At 41.3% G+C, this 20,457-nt stretch overlaps 1 protein-coding gene across 2 annotated transcripts in view; it reads left to right on the top strand.

Moving 5' to 3' along the window:
• Positions 1-20,457, top strand: part of unc79 (unc-79 homolog, NALCN channel complex subunit) — a 40,520-nt gene that overhangs the window by 18,624 nt on the left and 1,439 nt on the right. The window contains exons 15-50 of one of the 2 annotated variants that reach the window (XM_055173185.2): positions 46-236; positions 587-710; positions 1,991-2,131; positions 3,494-3,697; positions 3,981-4,208; positions 4,350-4,479; positions 4,765-4,844; positions 4,922-5,070; positions 5,279-5,436; positions 5,888-6,069; positions 6,148-6,349; positions 9,247-9,426; positions 9,622-9,690; positions 9,907-10,196; positions 10,278-10,460; positions 11,828-11,993; positions 12,091-12,240; positions 12,330-13,556; positions 14,925-15,026; positions 15,124-15,240; positions 15,331-15,433; positions 15,511-15,651; positions 15,728-15,766; positions 15,842-15,954; positions 16,040-16,125; positions 17,439-17,612; positions 17,703-17,771; positions 17,880-17,990; positions 18,525-18,629; positions 18,714-18,791; positions 18,933-19,022; positions 19,260-19,435; positions 19,532-19,715; positions 19,791-19,988; positions 20,213-20,290; positions 20,386-20,427. In XM_055173185.2, the coding sequence (XP_055029160.2) occupies positions 46-236; positions 587-710; positions 1,991-2,131; positions 3,494-3,697; positions 3,981-4,208; positions 4,350-4,479; positions 4,765-4,844; positions 4,922-5,070; positions 5,279-5,436; positions 5,888-6,069; positions 6,148-6,349; positions 9,247-9,426; positions 9,622-9,690; positions 9,907-10,196; positions 10,278-10,460; positions 11,828-11,993; positions 12,091-12,240; positions 12,330-13,556; positions 14,925-15,026; positions 15,124-15,240; positions 15,331-15,433; positions 15,511-15,651; positions 15,728-15,766; positions 15,842-15,954; positions 16,040-16,125; positions 17,439-17,612; positions 17,703-17,771; positions 17,880-17,990; positions 18,525-18,629; positions 18,714-18,791; positions 18,933-19,022; positions 19,260-19,435; positions 19,532-19,715; positions 19,791-19,988; positions 20,213-20,290; positions 20,386-20,427 (6,060 nt within the window). Of the gene's footprint in view, positions 1-45; positions 237-586; positions 711-1,990; positions 2,132-3,493; positions 3,698-3,980; positions 4,209-4,349; positions 4,480-4,764; positions 4,845-4,921; positions 5,071-5,278; positions 5,437-5,887; positions 6,070-6,147; positions 6,350-9,246; positions 9,427-9,621; positions 9,691-9,906; positions 10,197-10,277; positions 10,461-11,827; positions 11,994-12,090; positions 12,241-12,329; positions 13,557-14,924; positions 15,027-15,123; positions 15,241-15,327; positions 15,434-15,510; positions 15,652-15,727; positions 15,767-15,841; positions 15,955-16,039; positions 16,126-17,438; positions 17,613-17,702; positions 17,772-17,879; positions 17,991-18,524; positions 18,630-18,713; positions 18,792-18,932; positions 19,023-19,259; positions 19,436-19,531; positions 19,716-19,790; positions 19,989-20,212; positions 20,291-20,385; positions 20,428-20,457 lie in introns of both variants that reach the window. The other variant, XM_055173184.2, reaches the window with a different exon arrangement.

Below are 20,457 nucleotides of genomic sequence, written 5' to 3'. Positions count from 1 at the left end.
GTGCTACACTGCGAGTGACACGCTTGTGTTTGGACGTGTTTGTAGGTGGGCGGTTACTGGGATAAATCCTGCAGCACAGTGACACAACTCAAGGAAGGACTGAATCGCATCCTCTGCTTGATTCCCTATAACGTCATCAGTCAGCCGCTGTGGGAATGTTTCATGCCCGAGTGGTTGGAGGCCATCCGCACGGAAGTTCCCGACCATCAGCTGAAGGAGTTTCGTGAGGTTCTCAGGTGAACTAAGTGACACAGATCCAGTCGGTCACGTCGTTGTCCTTATTTTAAAGGTTTCTGATAACCTGCAGTTTGGTTCATCGCACCTCTGGGTATCTCCAATAAAGAGCTTTTTTATGAATGGGTTTATCAGTGAAAAGTGTCCATTCTTACTACTCAGTGATAAAGAGATTGGTTTGTGATCTTAAAGTGGGTTAAGGGTTGAGTAAGTGTTTGGTTAAGGTTAATGTTTCTGAAGTGAAAGACTCTGAGGAGGCAGGCTGAGCTTTATTCTTTTGTCTTGTTTATTAATCATGTATTTGTGGTCAGGTTGCATCTGTTGTGTTTTTCTCTGTTGATTGTTTTTGCAGTAAGATGTTTGACATTGAATTGTGTCCGCTGCCATTTTCCATGGAGGAGATGTTTGGATTTATCAGCTGTAGATTCACTGGATATCCAGCATCCGTACAGGAGCAAGCTCTGCTGTGGCTTCATGTGAGAGCGTACACACATTTTGTTGTTTGTTTTGTCGTATTTTTATGTCATTTTTAATTGTATTCTAAGAGCCTAACCAGGGACAGGGGCTGCAAATTAGCTTTTGGCTAGAAGACCATCGGCTCCTTGAAATTATAGCAGTCTTATTGTGCTGTTATAGTCTCTGTTAAATAAACAGACACACACTTGGCTTAAAGCACCTGCCAAATTCATATTATGTAACAATTTCTTATTAGTTATGACTTGATATAACATTTATGCAAATATATTTATACAAGTTTTGCATTTGGCTGATTTTAACTCTTTCACCGCCAGCGTTTTTTAAAAAAGTTGCCAGCCAGCGCCAGCGTTTTTCATGATTTTCACAAATGTTTAATGCCTTCCAGAAAATGTTCTTCTTCACATATATAAACATACAATATACCACATGAAAGAACAGACCCTCCGCTTTCAAACAAAAAAAAACGTTTCATCCTACCTTGAGTAGTTCTTTTTGTAATCAGCTTTTGAATATGGGTAGGTTTCTGCAAAAACACCACATTTTGAGCAAAAAGCTGAGATAATTCCAATTTTGTGACCGACTTTTCATAGAGATCCCATTCAGAGCGATCTTTAAAACAGACACAGACATGCAGCAGCTTGCCATAGGGCAATACTTCCGGGTTTAAAAAGTTGCGGAAGGGCGCCACCTAGTGTATAATAGCGGTATTGCGGAAAGACGGAAATACTCGTCAATGGCGGGGAAGCGTTTTCTCTTGATTGACGAGATATCTCGTCAATGGCGGGGAATGAGTTAAGTGAAAATCTATATTTGCATTTATTCAAGTTACCTATTTTGTTATTTTGTAAGAAATCTTTATCGGGTTGCACACTGGCTTACATACTCATATCTTATACAGTATATGATATTGGTGGGCCAACATCTATATTTTTTCAGGGGGTCCAGGGTTCTTTAGCTACAGTGGTGCTACCAACACTGAGAAAAAGTTATGTACCACCTGATAATGATGATTGTACCTCCTAATATCTGTTAATAATGTGTACTAAGCTCTTTCTCATTTATTGGGGAAATCTGTGTTCCTATAGCTCAACTGGTAAAGTATTACATTAGTGCCGCAAAAAGTTGTGGGTTTGATTCCCAGAGAACACACATAATGATAACAAATACATTAAATGTGAATTACACATTAGGAAAACATATCTTAGCATCGCTCCGTTTATGTTTGGTGTGTAGCCGAGCTTCAGATTTTACTCTATGAATAATGTTGCTCTGTGTGCAGGTCCTGTCGCAGCTGGATATTGTGGTTCCTCTACAGCTACTTATTGGCATGTTTTCTGATGGTGTAAACTCACTTAAGGAACTGGCCAATCAGAGGAAGATGAGGGCTGCAGACTTGTCTGGAAATGCAGGACCCAGGAGGGTAAGACACAAGCTCAGCATCTCCACATGGACGTACGTTGCAGAAACGTTTAAATGGACATCATTACAAAGTAAACTCATAGCAACAAGCTGACAGCTAAATCTAGTCCTACAGATGCATCTTTGTTAGACAGATAAGAAAGTTAATACGAGGTCGTGTCATTTCATGTATTGTATTTCATAGTTGTCCCTTTTTTCTGATTAAATCCATCTAAAACAGGGGTTTTTAAAGTATATTATAAAATTATAAATATAAAATTAATATTATTCTAAAATTGTGCTGTGCTGTATTATTAAATGGAGCATACAGCATTACCAAAGAACAGAGGTATTCAGTTGGCGGACAGTGGTCCGGATCTGGGCCGCGAGACACAATCAATCATTAAAAAAAATTCCTTTTCTAGAGTTTGAAATGAGTTGCATCCCAACACAATGGACACCCGCACACTGACTAATTTATGGTGTTGATCTTTCGTTTTTATATGCTCTAATATTTTTATATAGCGCCAAATGCGCTTCGTTTACGAATTCTGAGAGTGAAGAGTGGGGCACGTTGTTTCTCTCCTGTTAAAGACGCGCTACGTAAAAGATGCTGAAAAAGATTAGGACAGTAGTGCAGAAACCATGAGTAAGTTAAAATAAGTTGATACTTTCATTACAATACTGCAGAAAATGAAAAGACAGCAGAGTAAAATGATTATGCCTACCAGTATTGTATCCTATAAGTCTGGACGTTCATCTCTATCGTGTCGATGACAGGTTATGTATATAATAAGAGGATTGACCTGAGCTCTAATTGTACAGAAAATTAACTTGACCTCTATGAAGTTTAAGTGAATACTCCTGCCATAGAAAAAAAAAATTTTTGTTTCTCAAAGAACAATTTAGTCAAAGGTTCTTGAAAGAGCCATTTCTTTCTTACTGCGGGTTTACACCAAATGCAAAGCGTGCAATTGCATCGTGTTGCTCGCTCTATTACTCGCGGGATTAAACTTCGCGTCATGTGAATTTTTTTGCTCGAGTTGATTATTTTCAACTTGGGTGAAGACGCGTTTGAGGCGAAATGCGCGTGTTTTCACGGCAAACGCGCCGTCCATATCGAGTCATTCGCATCACCCCACGCGAGGACGCGTCTGAACACATCGTTGCATTGACTTTGTATGTAATCTACTCGCGCAAATCGTTGAACTCGCATCTGGTGTAAACCCACAGTTAAGTTTTTTATTGAACCCTACGGCCAAAAAGGTTGTATGGCATTGTGAAGCACCTTTATTTTTAAGAGTGTAAAAATACTTCAATAAATGAAAGAAAGCTGATGTAAAAGTTCATCTTGAAACAGTGACATGTTTTGTCTCCACTGTAGGTGAGTGTAGTGTCAGACCCCGGCAGAAGGGGGCAGCACAATAACCTGAGTCCATTTCCCAGTCCGTTCCGCAGTCCTCTACACTGCAGCCCCTTCAAGAACCTCGGGCACGCCGCAGGCAACTGCGCTCTGGATCTCGATTGTGATGATGACGATATAAACCTGGGCTGCTTCATTCTGATGTTTGACCTCATCCTTAAACAGGTAAAAGATTTCCAACATAGCCATTAAATATGTTACTGAATCAGACGACAGATGTTTAGGTTTAGGGTAAAGATTGACTGGAGACAATCTAAACAACTGTAGACCTCACAAATCTTAATTTCTGCTTTCATGTATTAATACCTTAATTGGCAAGGAATTATAGCTGATGTAAAGGATATTATATTACTATGAGAGATGACACCACCATTTGTGTAAATGTTGACATCTGAACAGAGTATAACAGTAAAAAGTGACGGTATATAAAGTGCGTCCCCATGCGTAGATGGAGCTCCACGATGATGTCGTGTTGCTGGGTTTGGAGAGCAGTCTAGGACGGGATATTGTGGCCATTATAAACAGTGTGTTGCAAGCACCTTGGGGGGGTTCACACACCTGTCAGAAAGACGAGAAGCCAATGGAGTGCAACCTGTGCCAGTCCAGTATCCTGTGCTACCAGCTGGCCTGTGATCTGCTGGAGAGATTGACACCCCGCGAAGAGATAAGGCTGGTGGTAAGACACAAACACATGCGATTACTTGCGTCTTACTGATTGAGAGTCTTTCCAGATTAAGCTGGAAATAAATTTGTTCCTAAACTATAGCTAAATCACACACACACGGCTGTGTTTAGTCTGCACTTTGTTTTTTTACAGGAGCCGTCAGAGTGTTTGGAGGACAGTTTAGTTTTTCCTCAGGCAGAATTCACTCTCAAATCAGAGAACGGAGCGGACGAAGGAGACGCAGAAAACTCTGACAGCTCCAATCCTTCACCTGAAATCCACCGTATGTGACTCCTTTTCCACAACAGTTGGGTCTCTATAAGCCAGCAGACAAACAAGTGTCTTATAACCTTTGATATAAATAAGTTCTTAATGAGGTCACAAGCAGTCGTTGCACTAATCGTCATAGAATGATTGCAAAAAAAATTATTAATTTATAAATAAAACCATGTCATTGTGAAAAAAATTGCCTGACAAACTGTTTTTGATCAAAAGGATTTAATAGTTTAAATGAATCAATCACATCTGTGATATTTAAAAAATTGATTATGAACATTCTTTTCCATAGCGTTAAAAAACAGTGTGGACAAGAAGTTCTCCTACCAGCAGCTGCCTGCACACCTGAAGCTTCTCTACACCATTCTGCAGGTGAGACGCACGCACGCACAGATTCTTGTGTTCAGCGTTGTGCTGCTGTGCTCATGTTTATATGCGGTTTCCTACAGGAGATGAATAAGTTTGAGGAGCCAGACATTCTCTTCAACATGCTGAGCTGTCTGAAAATCCTGTGTTTACATGGAGAATGTCTGTATCATGCCAGAAAAGATCACCCACAATTCCTGGCCTACTTACAGGAGAAAATGCTCATTCCCAGGTGAACCTTTATGACGCACTGAATGTTCACTATTTTCAATTCTCCAGGATTCTGATCTTCTCATTTCCCCCAAAAAAGACATTTCTACATATTTAAAATGAAAATGATATTAAAGTTGTTACTTGGAACCTAAAATTAAATGTACCTGTGTCATACAAGCACCTGTTCATCTGTTTGTTTGTTTGTTTGTTTGTTTGTCTGGGTTCAGCTTGTGGTCCATGCTGAAGTCTGAGATTTGTCAGCTGGCGTCTCTGGCTGTACCTCAGCTTCTTCATGCTCTTTCTCTCTCTAATGGTGCTGATATTTTCTGGAGGTTGGTGGACAGCAGCTTCAACAGCAAAGACTGGAAGATTCGCTTTGAAGCAGGTCTGATCACACACACAATTCTTACAACCTTTCTCTCAACATTTCCTCCCCTTTGTGTGCTACCGTCACGAGTCAGAGGCTACTGGATAAATGTGGAATTATGGGATTAGTTTGAGCCACTCATAGTGATTGATAGAGAGAATCTGTAGGCAGATGGCCCTTGTGTTTATAACACATGCAACACAACACATTTATTATATCCACTGAAGCGTTGTTGTGCGAATGTTTACTTAACGCACATTTACAAAATCTGCCAGTGATAACGAAGATTAAAAGAGCTGCGGTGACCAATGATGTGTTGATAAAGAGATTTCAACCTTCATCTGTAGTCATTTTTCCTGGTGAAAATCAAGAGTTTCTTTTCCACTAGTATAATTTTCACTAATGGGTACTTGGGATATCGCTTTATTAGAAGTGTCAGAAAAGGGTTAAAATCTGGTGTTTCTTGCAGTGGAGAGGGTGGCAGTACTGTGCCGGTTTCTGGATATCGGTTCAGTTACAAAGAGTCACTTGCTTAAATATTCTCTGGCCCATGCATTCTGCTGCTTTTTGGCCAGCATTGAGGATGTGAATCCCGCAGTGGCCACCAGAGCCCGACTACTGCTGGACACCATCAAACGACCCTCGCTGCAGGTGAGGAATGCGTCGCAACACTGATGATGTCACCACGAACGCAGAGGGTAGACGTGTTTTTCGTTTGTCTCCTACAAGGTGCTGTGTCTGTGCCTGGATTTCCAGTTTGACACGGTGGTCAGAGACCGGCCCATAATTCTGAGCAAACTGCTGCTGCTACATTCCCTGAAACAGGAGATTCCCGCTCTGAGTTGGGAATTCTTCGTCAACCGCTTCGAGACGCTGTCGCTCGAGGCTCAGCTCCACCTGGACTGCAATAAAGAGTTCCCTTTTCCTACAAGTGAGTGATGTGTGTTTGTGTGCTGTATGAGGCAGGACTCTTAAACAAATGAGTAGTACAGTAATAAACATCATAAGGTTTGTTGTACCTCTGTACTCTATAAGTTAATACACTGAACAAATCACTTCAACCTTTTAGGCCTCAGTTGTATGAGAAGAGTCGACTCAAAAGAGTGATTCATTTGCAGATGCTCCAGTAAAAATAGACTGCAAACTTGAAATAAACTACACAGTTCATAATGCATTTAAAAATAGAATAACAACTTCCCCCAGTGAAACAAAGTAAGACACATTTTTTTAGAAATACACACAAGTTTAAGTACCTTCCTTTAAATTGACTCTCAACAGTTCATTATTTAAAAGCACAATATTTTATTGAAGGAGCGAGGATCTGTAGCTCATTTGGGTTTAAAGTTTTGCACATACGAAAACACTTTGCTTTTGCTTTCACCCAAATAGTGCCATTTTTGACAAGCTATGATAAATGATCTGTGGGTTATTTTGACTTCCCAGCAGTGGCGGCTGGTCACTAGGGGGCGCTGCAGAGAAGAAAGCTACTTTAACATGTTACAAAAAAGTTAAATATATAATGCAAATTAATACAAAATAAAATCGTTTAGTTATACTATTTCACTGTTAGTCTTTTTATAATTCATATAAAAAAATCAAAACTGAGTTTGTGTGTGTGTGTGTGTGTGTGTGTGTGTGTGTGTGTGTGTGTGTGTGTGTGTGTGTGTGTGTGTGTGTCAGATCGCGATGCGTAAGAGCACACGATCTCCAGAATAAAAGTAAAACTACGTCGTCTATCTGAGGTAAATTCAGCATAAAGTTTGCATGTTTCATGTGATGTTAAACATGTAGTGATGCACGCTGTTCATCTGTTCTCTTTACAAATAAATAAACAAACACATTTGAACTTGAATGCTCGTCTTGTAAGTTCATGATTAGAAATGAACAGGTGAATGAAAACAATTATTATCATTAAAACATGCATTGACGAATAATTGACCATGATGGGATTTTCAAATGAAATAGTCTTATGCAAACTCGTGTGTGTGTGTGTGTGTGTGTGTGTGTGTGTGTGTGTGTGTGTGTGTGTGTGTGTGTGTGTGTGTGTGTGTGTGTGTGTGTGTGTGTGTGTGTGTGAATGATTACCATGATTAGTTCATTACTAATAATAAACCCACATTATAGTCGGATTTACACATTCATAGTAAAATTATTTCATTATTTTGTTGACTTCAACAGTTACATTTTCAGCATTTTAGCTAAGCAGTAATGATATTCATCACCTGAAAAACGGCTGCATTACTACAGTAAGGGGTGGTTTCCTGGACATGGATTAGACTAGTCCTAGACTAAAATAAATGTAAGCACTGTCCAAACTGAAATCATCTTGCACTGACATCTTAAAATACATAAGTGCCCTTTGTTTTGCCTCAAAATTAACGCATATGATGTTTTTAGAAAAGGCAAGTTTGTTAAAACTGGTTATATTTCTTAATTAAACTAAGGTCTAGTCCTGGCTTAAGATAATATCTGTCCGGAAAACCACCCCTAAAAGTTTAATTCGAGTTTGTATGCGCCCCCCAAAATTTTTTTAGCACCAGCCGCCGCTGCTTCCCAGACACATTCTGGACGCACCTGAGATTTTTAATATGTCTTGTAAAGATTTGCCTAATATAAGTGTCCTTAAAAATATTCAAGAACTAATAGCACAGTGTTATATGTTTCAATTTAAATTCATATTGTCAAAACTTCTCCTGAAATCTGTCCTCTATTGTATAATGTCCAAATAAATTGAATTCATCCTTCACAGAGGTAATCCACACGGCTCCAAGGGGTTAATAAAGGTCTTCTGTGGGTAATGGTGTGATTGTGTAAGAAAAAGATCCATATTTTAAATGATGGCGTTACCAGAAGCTAGTTATTACACAATCACATGTGAAGGATGAATGTAATTTGTTGAGGTTTAAAGTCAAAAAATTGTTCCCTAATCCCTGTTTTCTACCTTTTATAAGCTTGGAAGTGCAAGGACTTTTTTTAAAATAACTCCACATGTGTTTGTCTGAAAGATGATGGACATGTGTATCTCGGATTACTTGAGGGTTAGTAAATCATGGCTGCAGTATCACTATAAGTAATCTCCAATGTTTCCAGCTATGATTCAAACCAGAGTAGTGTAAGAAATCATATGTGTGTTATGCAATTATTGCAAGAGCAAATCGAAAGCAGTACTGTTCACTCCATCTACAGTGTTAGGGTCATTCAAATATCATGCCGTTATATGCATTTAGGCAAGGCTGTGTGGAGTTTTGAAACGGTTTCGTACCACCAACCCTAAATATGGCTATTGTTCATAATCTGTGATGGTAGTGATCCTGACAGATCTTTATTTCATTACGTTATCCATGAACGTGATTTATGGGTCCCATTGGATTGATCACCATTGACATTTCAGGTGAAGATTACAGCTTCCATCGTTTCATACTTCACAGCTTCATCAAGCTACATCTTTGTCATTGTTTTGTGACCTCTAGTGGTAAACCCTACATAGGTACCCAAAATGTACAAATGTACCCAATTGATAAATAAATAGTGTTAAGATGACTGTCTCTAGTCTTCGTGTGGAAGTCACACGCAGCATTTTGCGTGATGCCAGTTACAAGTATGCTACACTTTGCTTATTTGGATATATATTTCCATCTACTTCTAGGAAGTTGGGAATCATTTCTTTCAAAGGAAATATTTGATGACAATAAGTGTCTGTAACAGTGCTCTTACTCATTAGTCTTGAAAGATCCCTGTGCTGATTTAGCCACAATGAAACCTTTTTATACTATAGTGTGTATAAAGTTAAGAATACTCTATTCATAATATCTGGATTTCCTTCATAAGCCATCACTGCAGTGAGGACAAATGTTGCCAACCTGAGTGATGCCGCCCTGTGGAAGATCAGACGCGCTCGTTTCGCCCGGAATCGTCAGAAGAGCGTCCGGTCTTTACGCGACAGTGTCAAGGGTTCGGCAGAGTCCAAGCGGACGTTGTCTCTCCCTGAAACGCTCTGCAATAAACTTCGTAAGTGTTGGTGTTGTCTTTATGTCACACAGTTTATAGACCAGTGACCTGTGTGAGTAGATTCTAATGCCCGAGCCTTTACATATAGACAGTCCCATCAACGATATACAGCTCATCTCAGTCATTTAGTGAATCACAGTGGAATTATTGTTTTGTCTGTGCATTCATTAAGTCTTTGTTCTTGTTTGGATTTAGCTCTGAGATTCACAAGACAAGAGCAGTCGGCACCCACACTGGGAAATATGCTAGAAAAAGTCCTCGCAGGTAAAAGAAATGAGATATTCCCATTTAGAAAAGGAGCACACATTTGTGAAAATTCTCTATTGTATTTAAAAATCACGCACTGTGTGGATATATGAGATGATTGAACAATTCTCATACTGAACTATGTTCACTGCTAATGCTGCTTATAAAAGGGTACATAAATTCGTGATCTCTGTATGAGAATCTGAAAACATCACGTGTTTTACTCACATGCAGGTGAGAGCACTTCTCCAGAAGACGACTCCATCATTAAAGATCTCCTGCCTGAAGATGCGGGTATAGACCACCAGACTGTGCACCAGCTAATCATGGTGCTTATGAAGTTCATGGCCAAAGACAAAAGCAGCGCAGAGACGGACATCGGCAGCGCCAAAGCCTTTAACACAGTCAAGCGCCATCTCTATGTCCTGCTGGGATACGACCAACAGATGGGATGTTTCATGATCACCCCTCAGAAAATGCGTTCCTCCACCTGCTTCAACGCCTTCATTGCAGGAATCGCTCAGGTGAGTTTGGTTCGCAACGATCGTCTCGCCAGCGTTTGTGTGAATCTCAAGGTTTGTTTGGTTTGTATTCCTCTTCTTCAGGTTATGGACTACAACATCGGTCTGGGTAAGCAGTTGTTGCCGCTGGTGGTGCAGGTCCTAAAATATTGCACGTGTCCGCAGCTCAGGCCGAACTTCCAGGAGCCTCCACGTTGCTCGCTGTGGGCCCTCAAACCTCACATCAGACAGATGTGGCTCAAGGCTTTGCTCGTCATCCTCTATAAGGTATTCATCACTAAAAGTTACACTATGTGTAATAAAGGCAAGAAAAGGGACATTTGATAGCTTTAAAATATAAAGACCTGTGAGATTAAAACATCACAAGATGAAATGCTGTCACCTGATATTAGCATAAAGTTGAGTTTGAGGCAAAACCTTTTACAGCACCTCCATTATATTCTGTCTTTGACTGCGTGTGCTCTTTTGTTTGGGTTTCCAATAATGTTCGTTTGGGAACTCATACAGTATAAAGTCTGAGACGCGTCGTTTATATGATTTCATGTCTGCATGTTCTTCATTAAGTATTAAAGTGGCTGTATAATTTCTATTGTAAAGAATTGGACAAATATTACAAATTGAAATTAATTAGTAAAAATAACACTTGCGAGTCCGCTGGTGCCCTCTGGAGCCATTTGTTATAATAGATAATGTTGGTTTTTATTACATATATATTGGGGGGATGGGAGTTTTCTAAGGTTTGATTGTGTTTATGGGGTACACTGTGTTTATGCTTCGTTAAAAAGAGTATTATTCTTCAAATATTTTACCTTAATTCTGAACCCTCATAAAAACAGACCTGGACCTATGAAGCCCCTCCCTCAGAAATACTTTACGGGGTGGTTCCCTGCACAGGGATGGACTAGTCCTAGACTAAAATAAATGTAAGAGCTGTCCAAACTGAGAACAACTTGCACTGACATATCTTAAAATACATCAGTGCCCTTTGTTTTGCCTCAAAAAGTAATGTTTTTAGTGAGGCATGTTTGTTAAAACTAGTTATATTTCCTAATTAAACTAATGCCTAGTACTGGCTTATACTAATCCCTGTCCGGGAAACCACCCCTATATGCTCAGATTTGTTAGCTGTCCCAGTGTGTTGTGATTAGCTGTTTCGAAAAAAGTCTGTCTCCTCTTCACCACTACTTGTAAATCATAATAGTTGATTATTGCCCATGATATTATAATTATTCATGTTGATTGTTATAATTTACAAAAAAATATTTGTTGTGTGTTCAAAAGGGAGTTGTATACAAACCTGAACAGAAACAGGGGTCAGCATGCCACACTAAAGCCCCCAACCACTTCACTCTTTATTTGTTTTTACTTTATACCGCTTTGTTGGCGCTGGTGTTTGTTGCTACTCAAAATAAAAAAAAAACTCAGTGTCAACATTATGGTGTTTTGTGCTTTGAATGGTAAGAATCCTCTTGTTACCTGCTTGTTATATCTATTTGATGAGCTGTATTATTTTAAGAGCAACAAGCTGGTGAACACGATGTCACCGGCACGTGCAAAGGTTGATACGGCTCCATGTGCCGACACATTTAGTGTATCTAACCAAAGATTCGCTACTGACTAATGCCGTGCTTCAGTATCCATATAGAGATATGGACGTGAGTAAGGATGTGGTCCTTCATCTCATCCACATCACCATCAACACCTTGAACGCTCAGTACCACAGCTGCAGGTCGCATGTGTCCGCTGGCCCGCTGTACAGTGACAACTCCAACATCAGCCGCTATAGTGAGAAAGAGAAAGGTACGAGCAGAATGTCCCAAACATGTCACGTGTCATGGGAGAGAGCTCCTGAGATCCTATTTTTACACCCTTATGCCCCGTGTCGTTTGCTGTGTAGAGGAAGACAGCGTGTTTGACGAATCTGACATCCATGATACTCCAACGGGAGCCGCCAATAAGGAATCACAGACCTTCTTCGCTCGCCTCAAACGGATCGGGGGCAGCAAGTCCGTCAAGTATCAGCCTGTGGAGCTTAACGCTCAGAGGAGTGAGTAAATATCTTTAGCCCTCTTTAATATTCCCGACCGTCCTGCTTTCAACATCTCGCACGCTCTTCTTCTGCTGTCCTCTCCGCAGGTGAGATCGAGTTAGCCGAATACAAGGAGGGAGGTACGCTGCAGGACGCTCTGTTGTATCCTGCCAGAGACGACAGCAGCAGCAAGAAAAAGAGACTGCAAGCCATGCACAAGCAGAAATCTCTGGACATCGGCAACACAGACTCTATCCTCTTCAACCTGGACGAGCATCGCCGCAAGTCCTGCATCGACCGCTGTGACATGCAGGGTCCTGCAGCCGTACATCCGTCGTCTTCCTCCTCTATAACCAGACAGCAGCACAGAGCTCAGCGGCATGGGAAAAACTCTTCGAACGGCCACTCGGTTGTGGATCGAAGAGACTCCGCTGCGCCGCATGACAACGTCAGACCGGTTATACCAGAGGTGCGTCTGAGCTGTATGGAGACGTTTGACGATAAACCCACCGGTCTGCCGGACTCGCCGCTGACGGTGCCGGGCCGACCTCATCCTGACAAAGAGGATCCAGACCTCATAGACCTGTCTTCAGACTGCACGTCCATCCCAGAAAAGCATTCCATTCTCTCGCTGTCCGATAGCGACTCTCTGGTGTTCGAGCCTCTGCCTCCTCTGCGCATAGTCGAGAGCAACGAGGACTTGTTTGAGGCCCTCAAACTCCCCAGCTGTGTGCTTAGCAAACCTGATGAATCCAACACCACCACAGTACACCTGTCTCCGCTCGTTCAGGTCAGCGTAAAGGATTGCTCCGAGCACGACCGGAGCTGCGCTCCAGCCGGGGAGAACGTCGGCTGCGGGACCCAAGTCAGACCCCCCGCGGTCACGTCGAAAGCGTCTCTGGATCTCCTCGACTCCACACCTCATCAAGAGAGCACCATGACTCTAAAACAAAAGAGAGATCTTTTCAAAAAGACGTCACGTGTACCGAACGCATCCTTGGATGATTCTTGCGTGCAGTCCGAGGACAACTCTGGGACGAGACCCGTCTTCCTGCACGTCAGTCTGGACGCGCTCACATCATTGAATCCGTTAACGGTGGAAGAAGCCGGAGGAGGTTTTCGTGCTGGAGATGATGAGGAGACTGATGAGAGAGACAGTGACACCAAACCTGACGATGAGAGCGATGAGGCGGAATTTAAGATCCAGATTGTGCCACGACAGCGCAAAGAAAGGAAGATCGCTGTCAGTGCAATCCAGAGGGAATATCTGGACATCTCTTTCAACACTCCAGACAAAATGCGAGAGCCAGCCACCGAATCAGTTCAGTCATCAGGTGAGATTCTATTTGCTTCTCTGTCTCCTTGTCATTATTTTCACAAGCACTACTGTCTTTGTTTTTGTGTGTGCACATTTTCTTTCTTTTTATGATTTTTATTCAGGTAATAATGAATCTTTCACAATACATGTATATGAATTTGAAAATGACCCTAACCCTAACCCTCTGAACATTCAAGTTGGGGTGCATGATCTCAAAAAGCCAATGTTGACATTTGAAATCACCTAAACAAACACAGCCCTACCCCAATAGAATCTGGACCGTCTGTTGATAGACCCACCCCACACATACACCTCCCAGGCAACGATGACGATTAGTAGACACGCCCCTTACTGCTGATTGGCTACTAGTGTGTTTTATACATACACATACTACTGTTAACTGTATGGACTTCAACTGCACTGTTAAATGCATAGCTCTAAAAGTATGCTTGTAAAAATGTAACATGCACATTGTTGACATTAAGTGTAAAAATAACCATCCGTGAGACTGTAAAGAGTAGCTGTTAAAGTATAACCAAAACAGGGTTCCCATGTGTCCTGGAAAACAACTAATAACTAATTTTCCAGTCCTGGAAAAAAAAACATGAAAAATAAGAGAAAGCTTCAAATCTTGTCTAGCAAATCTTGTTGTTCTCCTGGATTTTTACAAAATGTTCTCGTTTATTGAATAACAAACAATACAATTTACAGCTGGGCCAAAACAATGAACATTACTAATAAAAAAGCGCTCTGCTGGGACAAGAAAAAGTATTTATTTTTTATGTTTTTTTATGTTTACTGATAAGCAGGTACTTTGTTAAAGGATTTCTCCACATTCATTAGAAATTTTCCTGAAAATCACCCCCCAAATGTCAATATGTTTATGTCTTTATTTCTTCAGTCAAAAGGAAATTAAGTTTTCCATTAAACATTCCAGGATTTTACTCCATATAGTGGAACCCAACGGGTCCAAATTGCAGTTTCACCGCAGCTTCAAAGAGCTCTAAATGATCCCAACCGGGCATTATGGGTTTTATTTAGGAAACCATCATCATTTTTTCTAAAAACTATATGTACTTTTTAACATCTTCTTCACATCGAAATCACGCCACATGCGAAACACACTGCTCCAGTCTTTACAAGTATGAGAAAAGAGTATAGTTTAAAAAATACTCATTGCTCATGTGTGACGTTTAGACATGATTGTGTTATACTTAAGGTTGCGGACACACATCATAGGGCTAGTGCAAGACGAGAAGTTGAGTATAAAAGGTACATATTTAAAAAAAAAAAAGATTTGAATGTAAGAATAATATGAAATGCACATTTGACATATTTTCACACTCATTTTGTCACATTGTTGTACACCTGTGTGATTTGACAGATCAGATATCTCTGTCGAACCTGGAGAAGCCCCGAGAATCGGCCTCTGCTCCGGCCTTGGAGGCCACCGTCCCTGAAACCAGCCACCGCTCTTCAGTGTCCAGTAAACAAGAAATTCCTTAAATTTATCCAACAGTACCTCTTGCTCATAACCACATGCATTTTGGCTCATTATTGAAATGTGTTGCTTTTGTTGGCAGCTCAGTATCGTCAGGTGAAGCGAGGCTCACTGGGCGCAGTCACTATGTGTCAGTTAATGAAGAGACAGTTGGAGCATCAGTCCAGCGCGCCACACAACATCAGCACCTGGGACACGGGTTAGAGACCCAGACCTGACATCTGACATTTCAACATTACCGCTGTGATTCCACTTTGTGCTTAAGATACTTTACGTTTTCCACTAGCAGGTCTTACAAAGACCAGTCTGCTCTCGGCTCCGAGTACCGCCAGCATGTTCGTTCCTGCGCCCGAAGACTTCGGCGATGAGCAGCCCAGCGCCATGGCCGACAGGTAGATGAGGACTGTCGATCGTATATACAGTATAAAGTACAGCGGAGTGTAATTTCACCGTGTCTGAACCTCACTAGGTGTCGGGATTGCGGGGCGGTTTTAGAGGAGTACGACGAGGAGACTTTAGCTCTGGCTGTGGTGGTTCTGTCCATGTTCATCCATCTGAGTCCTGACCTGGCCGCTCCGCTGCTGTTGGAGATCATGCAATCTGTGGGCAGGTACGTTGTTGTGTGTTTGCCGTCCATCTGACACCATTCACTACAGAGTTTCTTCAGTTTAGTTTGTGTTTTATAGGTTGGCCTCAAGCTCCAACTTCACGGGCCAGGCTGAAAAGTAAGTCACATCTTAAGAACACGTTCACAAGGCTTCTGTTAGCATATGTACGTGACGTGTCTCACATGTGTGTAGCATGCTGATACCTGGTAATGTCGCTGGTGTGGCCAAGCAATTCCTGCGCTGTGTTTTGCACCAGCTCGCTCCCAACGGCATCCTGCCACAACTTTTCCAGAGCAACATTAAAGGTTTGTAGAAACTCAAAAGAATCATGCTGACATAAAGTACAGAAACAATCTTTTTATGATTTCTCGCTGTGTTGTTGCTGTTCAGATGGAAGTTTTCTACGCACGCTGGCCACATCACTTATAGATTTCAATGAGCTGAGCTCTATAGCAGCGCTGAATCAACTCCTGGAGGTACGTCTGTTTGTTCTGCCTGAATACACATCATAATATTTAAATAAAGTTGAAGATCAATCAAGAACAAAGTACTTTGAAGCAATAACGCTGTATACAAAATAGAAAACTGCTCAAATAAAGACATGTTAGGTTAAGTGTAGTAGTCTAAAGCCCGGAGTCGTGTACACAGGCGAACAAGACAGGCCCGGATTGGCCATACTCTCAAATGGCGCTTTTCCATCGCATAGCACCCCACGGTCCGGTCCAGCCCGGGTCGGGTCAGCCCACTTTTGGGAGCTTTTCCATTGGGATCACTTCGTAGTACCCGATACTTTTTTTCGTACCACCTCGGTTGGGGTTCCAAGCGACCCGAGCTGATACCAAACGTGACGCGTAAACACTGTAGTTCACTGATTGGTCTGAGAGAATCGTCATCGGCGCCGTCATCCTATTATGTAAAATATTAGCTTTAGCTTGCTGCTAGCTTGCGCTGTCTCGAGCAAACATGTTGTCATCTGTGCTCTGTTTTAAGTTTCCAAACACCCTTTTAGCGATTAAAAACATCCACAGGTTGTGAATCAGGAACACATAAAAGTTTTTTCCAGACTTGCAGTTTGTGGGGGCACATTCGCGACGTGCACGTCAGTATTATTTATGCTTTAATGCAACTTCATTGAGGCTCAGCGGAGCGCCGTCGAGAGACGCCACGGGTGTTTGAACAGAAACTGTTATGTGAGACAGAGGTAGTTATAAACGCGATGTGCAAAGTAAACTTCTATTTGTGGTGGCCAATTTTAATTTTGTGGCGGCACATTCGTGACGTGCACGTCAGTATTATTGATGCTTTAATGCAACTTCATTGAGGCTCAGCGGAGCCGTCGACTGACGCCACGGGTGTTTGAACAGAAACTGTTATGTGAGACAGAGTTAGTTATAAACGCGATGTGCAAAGTAAACTTCTATTTGTGGCGGCCAATTTTAATTTTGTGGCGGACTGATAAATAAATAAATGTTTGGGAATGTACAAGGACGCTCTCTCTTGTATGATGTCACAGCCGTATGCAGCGCAAATATAACGACACGCCTATAATTCCTCCCACTGCGAAGTGATACTAAACTCAATGGAAAAGCAAACCACGCCAAAGTGAGGTGAGCTGACCCGACCCAAACTAAACTAAACCGTGGGGTACTATGCAATGGAAAAGTGCCAAAAGACTACCATGCTTTGTTGTTTTCTTTGTTTCTATTTCACGTGAAGCTGCACAATTCGTAAAAGCTCTATATAAATAAAATAAAATTGAATACATGAACTGAAGTTTCTGTTGTTATAGGGGTTGAATGCTAAGAAGACTTTACCAGCAGGAGGCACAATACTGCACTGTCTTGACAACATCGCCACCTTCATGGAGACTCTTCCCATGGATTCCCCCAGTAACCTCTGGACGACCATCTCCAATCAGTTTCAGACGTTTTTAACTAAACTACCTTCTGTTCTGCCACTCAAGGTGCACTGCCAGCTTTATGTTCACCTCAACAATAGAGACATTCATTCCTATTCTTGTGTGTTAACGTGTTTCTCTATTTCTTTCAAAAAGTGCCTGTTGGACTCAAGTCTGAGAATCATTATTTGCTTGCTAAAGATTCCCATCACAAATGCATCAAGAGTAAGATTTCTTTCATTTCGCCTTCAAACCCATCATTGGTGACAGTATTGTGCATGACACATGAGATGTTGATGGGAATGTTGACTTTATTTTTCCTCTTTGACACAGAGTCTGTTGGATCCCTTCTCTAAACTCATGAGTTTTGTCATCCAGTATGGGGTTTTTAATCTCTCTTATGTCGTAGAGATCTGCGGTTTATGCTACAAAACCTTCAGCAAGGTAAAAAACATTCAGTCTTTTTCAGCACAGTGATACATCTGATGTTGCCCTAAACAAGACACAGTCACAATGTGAGAAAAGTCCAGTTTTTCCAAACATTATTGTATTTGGTGCTAGTATTTGTAAAGGCTGTTTTTCTCAGACACTTAATGTATAATCGTTTCACACAGTTGAAACATACAAACTTTATTGAAGGTGTTTCTGAAGAGCGAGAATACAGATGCAGTTGTCTTTGCAGAAAATTTTAAATAATGAATGCAGCTGTGTTCAGTTAGTGAATTAGTTTATATATAGTTTACATATAGTTTATTTTTTATTTTATTTTTTTGAGATTAGCTCTGGAGTTCATACTGAGACACTGATTTTAAACAGAGAAAAGGTCAGCAGGGTTAAACTCTTGAAGAAGATGTTGTTCTGTATCTCTGTAAAGTAGGAAAAGAGGAGCACACTTAAGGAAAATTCAACAATATTCCATCGTTGATCTGAATCAATATGAACAAATCACATTTTCTCTATGTTAATATGTTTATGCAGGAAAGAGACAAATACTACATGTCACGTGTTGTAGTTCTGGAGTTACTTCAAGCTCTAAAATTCAAGTCGTCTGTTCCTGACACAAACCTGCTGCTGCTGGTCCAGGTGCTGCTTCACCTTGAACATCAACCATCATCAGTTTAAACAAACTTCACTAATGCTTTAACCTCTGCTTGCTTTTCTCTTCAGTTTGTCTGTTCAGATATCGGTACGCGGTTGGCTGAATCCACTATACTTCAGAAGCACATGATAGCTGCTTTACCTGGGGTGAGACTCGTGTGTGTGTTGTGTGTGTGTGTGTGTGTGTGTGTGTGTGTGTGTGTGTGTGTGTGTGTGTGCGTGTGCGTGTGCGGGCGTGTGCGTGTAATGTTATCTGCTACTGACGCCACAGATTTTCTGTTCTTTCAGTGTACAACTGCTGCGATGGAGTGTTTAAGACAATATCTCAGTGAGATCTTAGACTTCATAGCAGACATGCACACGCTCACCAAATTAAAGGTATTTAATAATGAGTTACAGTTAACTTTAATCTATGTTCACTTCAATTTTCACAATTTTGGATTGTTAGATATGAGATTTACTGTAGAGATGTGATGGAAATACAGAATATGGAGGAAAAGAATAAAAAAACTGGAAAATGATGAAATTAGCAATAAATGGTATTATTGCAATTGTTGTAAGATGTATTTTAGTGATACCGACTAAAAGGGTTTTAATGTGTTGTATGTAACGTAGAGTCACATGAAGGCGTGCTGTCAGCCACTGCATGAAGACACATTTGGTGGGAATCTGAAGGTCGGTCTGGCTCAGCTGGCAGCCATGGAGATCAGCAAAGGCAACCACAGAGACAACAAAGCAGTTATTCGCTACTTGCCGTGGCTTTACCATCCTCCTTCTGCTATGCAACAGGGGTAAAACCGCTATCTTCACCAGTATTGGATGAACTTTCTAAAGATCATCTTTTGAGTATGGGACAGAAATGTTTGTTGTTGCTTTTGCTTTCTCAGACCTAAAGAGTTCATTGAATGTGTGTCGCACGTTCGACAGCTGTCATGGCTTCTTTTGGGCTCTCTTACCCACAGTGCTTTGCATCAGGGCTCAACGCCTTGCATGCCCATTCCACTGGATGCTGGATCTCATATTGCCGATCATCTCATCGTCATCCTCATAGGATTCCCCGAGCAATCCAAGGTAATAAAATGGCGCAGTTCAGTGTAATAAAGGTGAACGTAACGCTGATGTTGTTTTTTCTGTGTTTGTCTGTAGACATCGGTTCTCCACATGTGCTCCCTGTTTCACGCCTTCATGTTCGCTCAGCTGTGGACCATCTACTGTGAGCAGGCCTCAGCCGCCCCGACCAATCAGAACCAGAACGAGTTCTCGTCCGGCGCCATCCTTACGGGTCTGGAGTTCTGGAGTCGTGTAACTCCCAGCATCCTCCAACTGATGGCCCACAACAAAGTGGTTAGAGCTTTATTGACATCTGGACTGAATGTGATTCTCTCTTGTTGAATAGATGGGATGATATTATATATATATATCTCTTCAAAGCTCATACTCATCTTCATTGTGTTCCTGTAGCTCATTTGGCAGAGCATTGTGTTAGCGGCACAACGTTTCTGAAAAATTCTGTAAAATGAGTCTCGCTGACTTCATGTTCACTGCGTTCTGTGTTCTTCTGTTTTCAGATGGTTGAGATGGTGTGTTTGCATGTCATCAGCTTAATGGAAGCTTTACAGGAGTGTAACTCAACCATTTTTGTAAAAGTAAGTGTTATTTCTTATTAGACAGTTAACCAGTGCTTGAAACTGACAAGATCGGTCCGCGTGTTTATCCTATTTAAATGAATTCTTCTCTTTAGTTAATTCCCATGTGGCTGCCAATGATTCAGTCCAATCTAAATGTAAGTATTCATCATATTCATTACCCTGTC

This window comes from Misgurnus anguillicaudatus, chromosome 7 (assembly GCF_027580225.2).
Source record: "Misgurnus anguillicaudatus chromosome 7, ASM2758022v2, whole genome shotgun sequence".
Lineage (NCBI taxonomy): Eukaryota > Metazoa > Chordata > Actinopteri > Cypriniformes > Cobitidae > Misgurnus > Misgurnus anguillicaudatus.
Note: the sequence above shows the minus strand (reverse complement) of the source record. Positions and strands in the feature narration are given on the sequence as shown.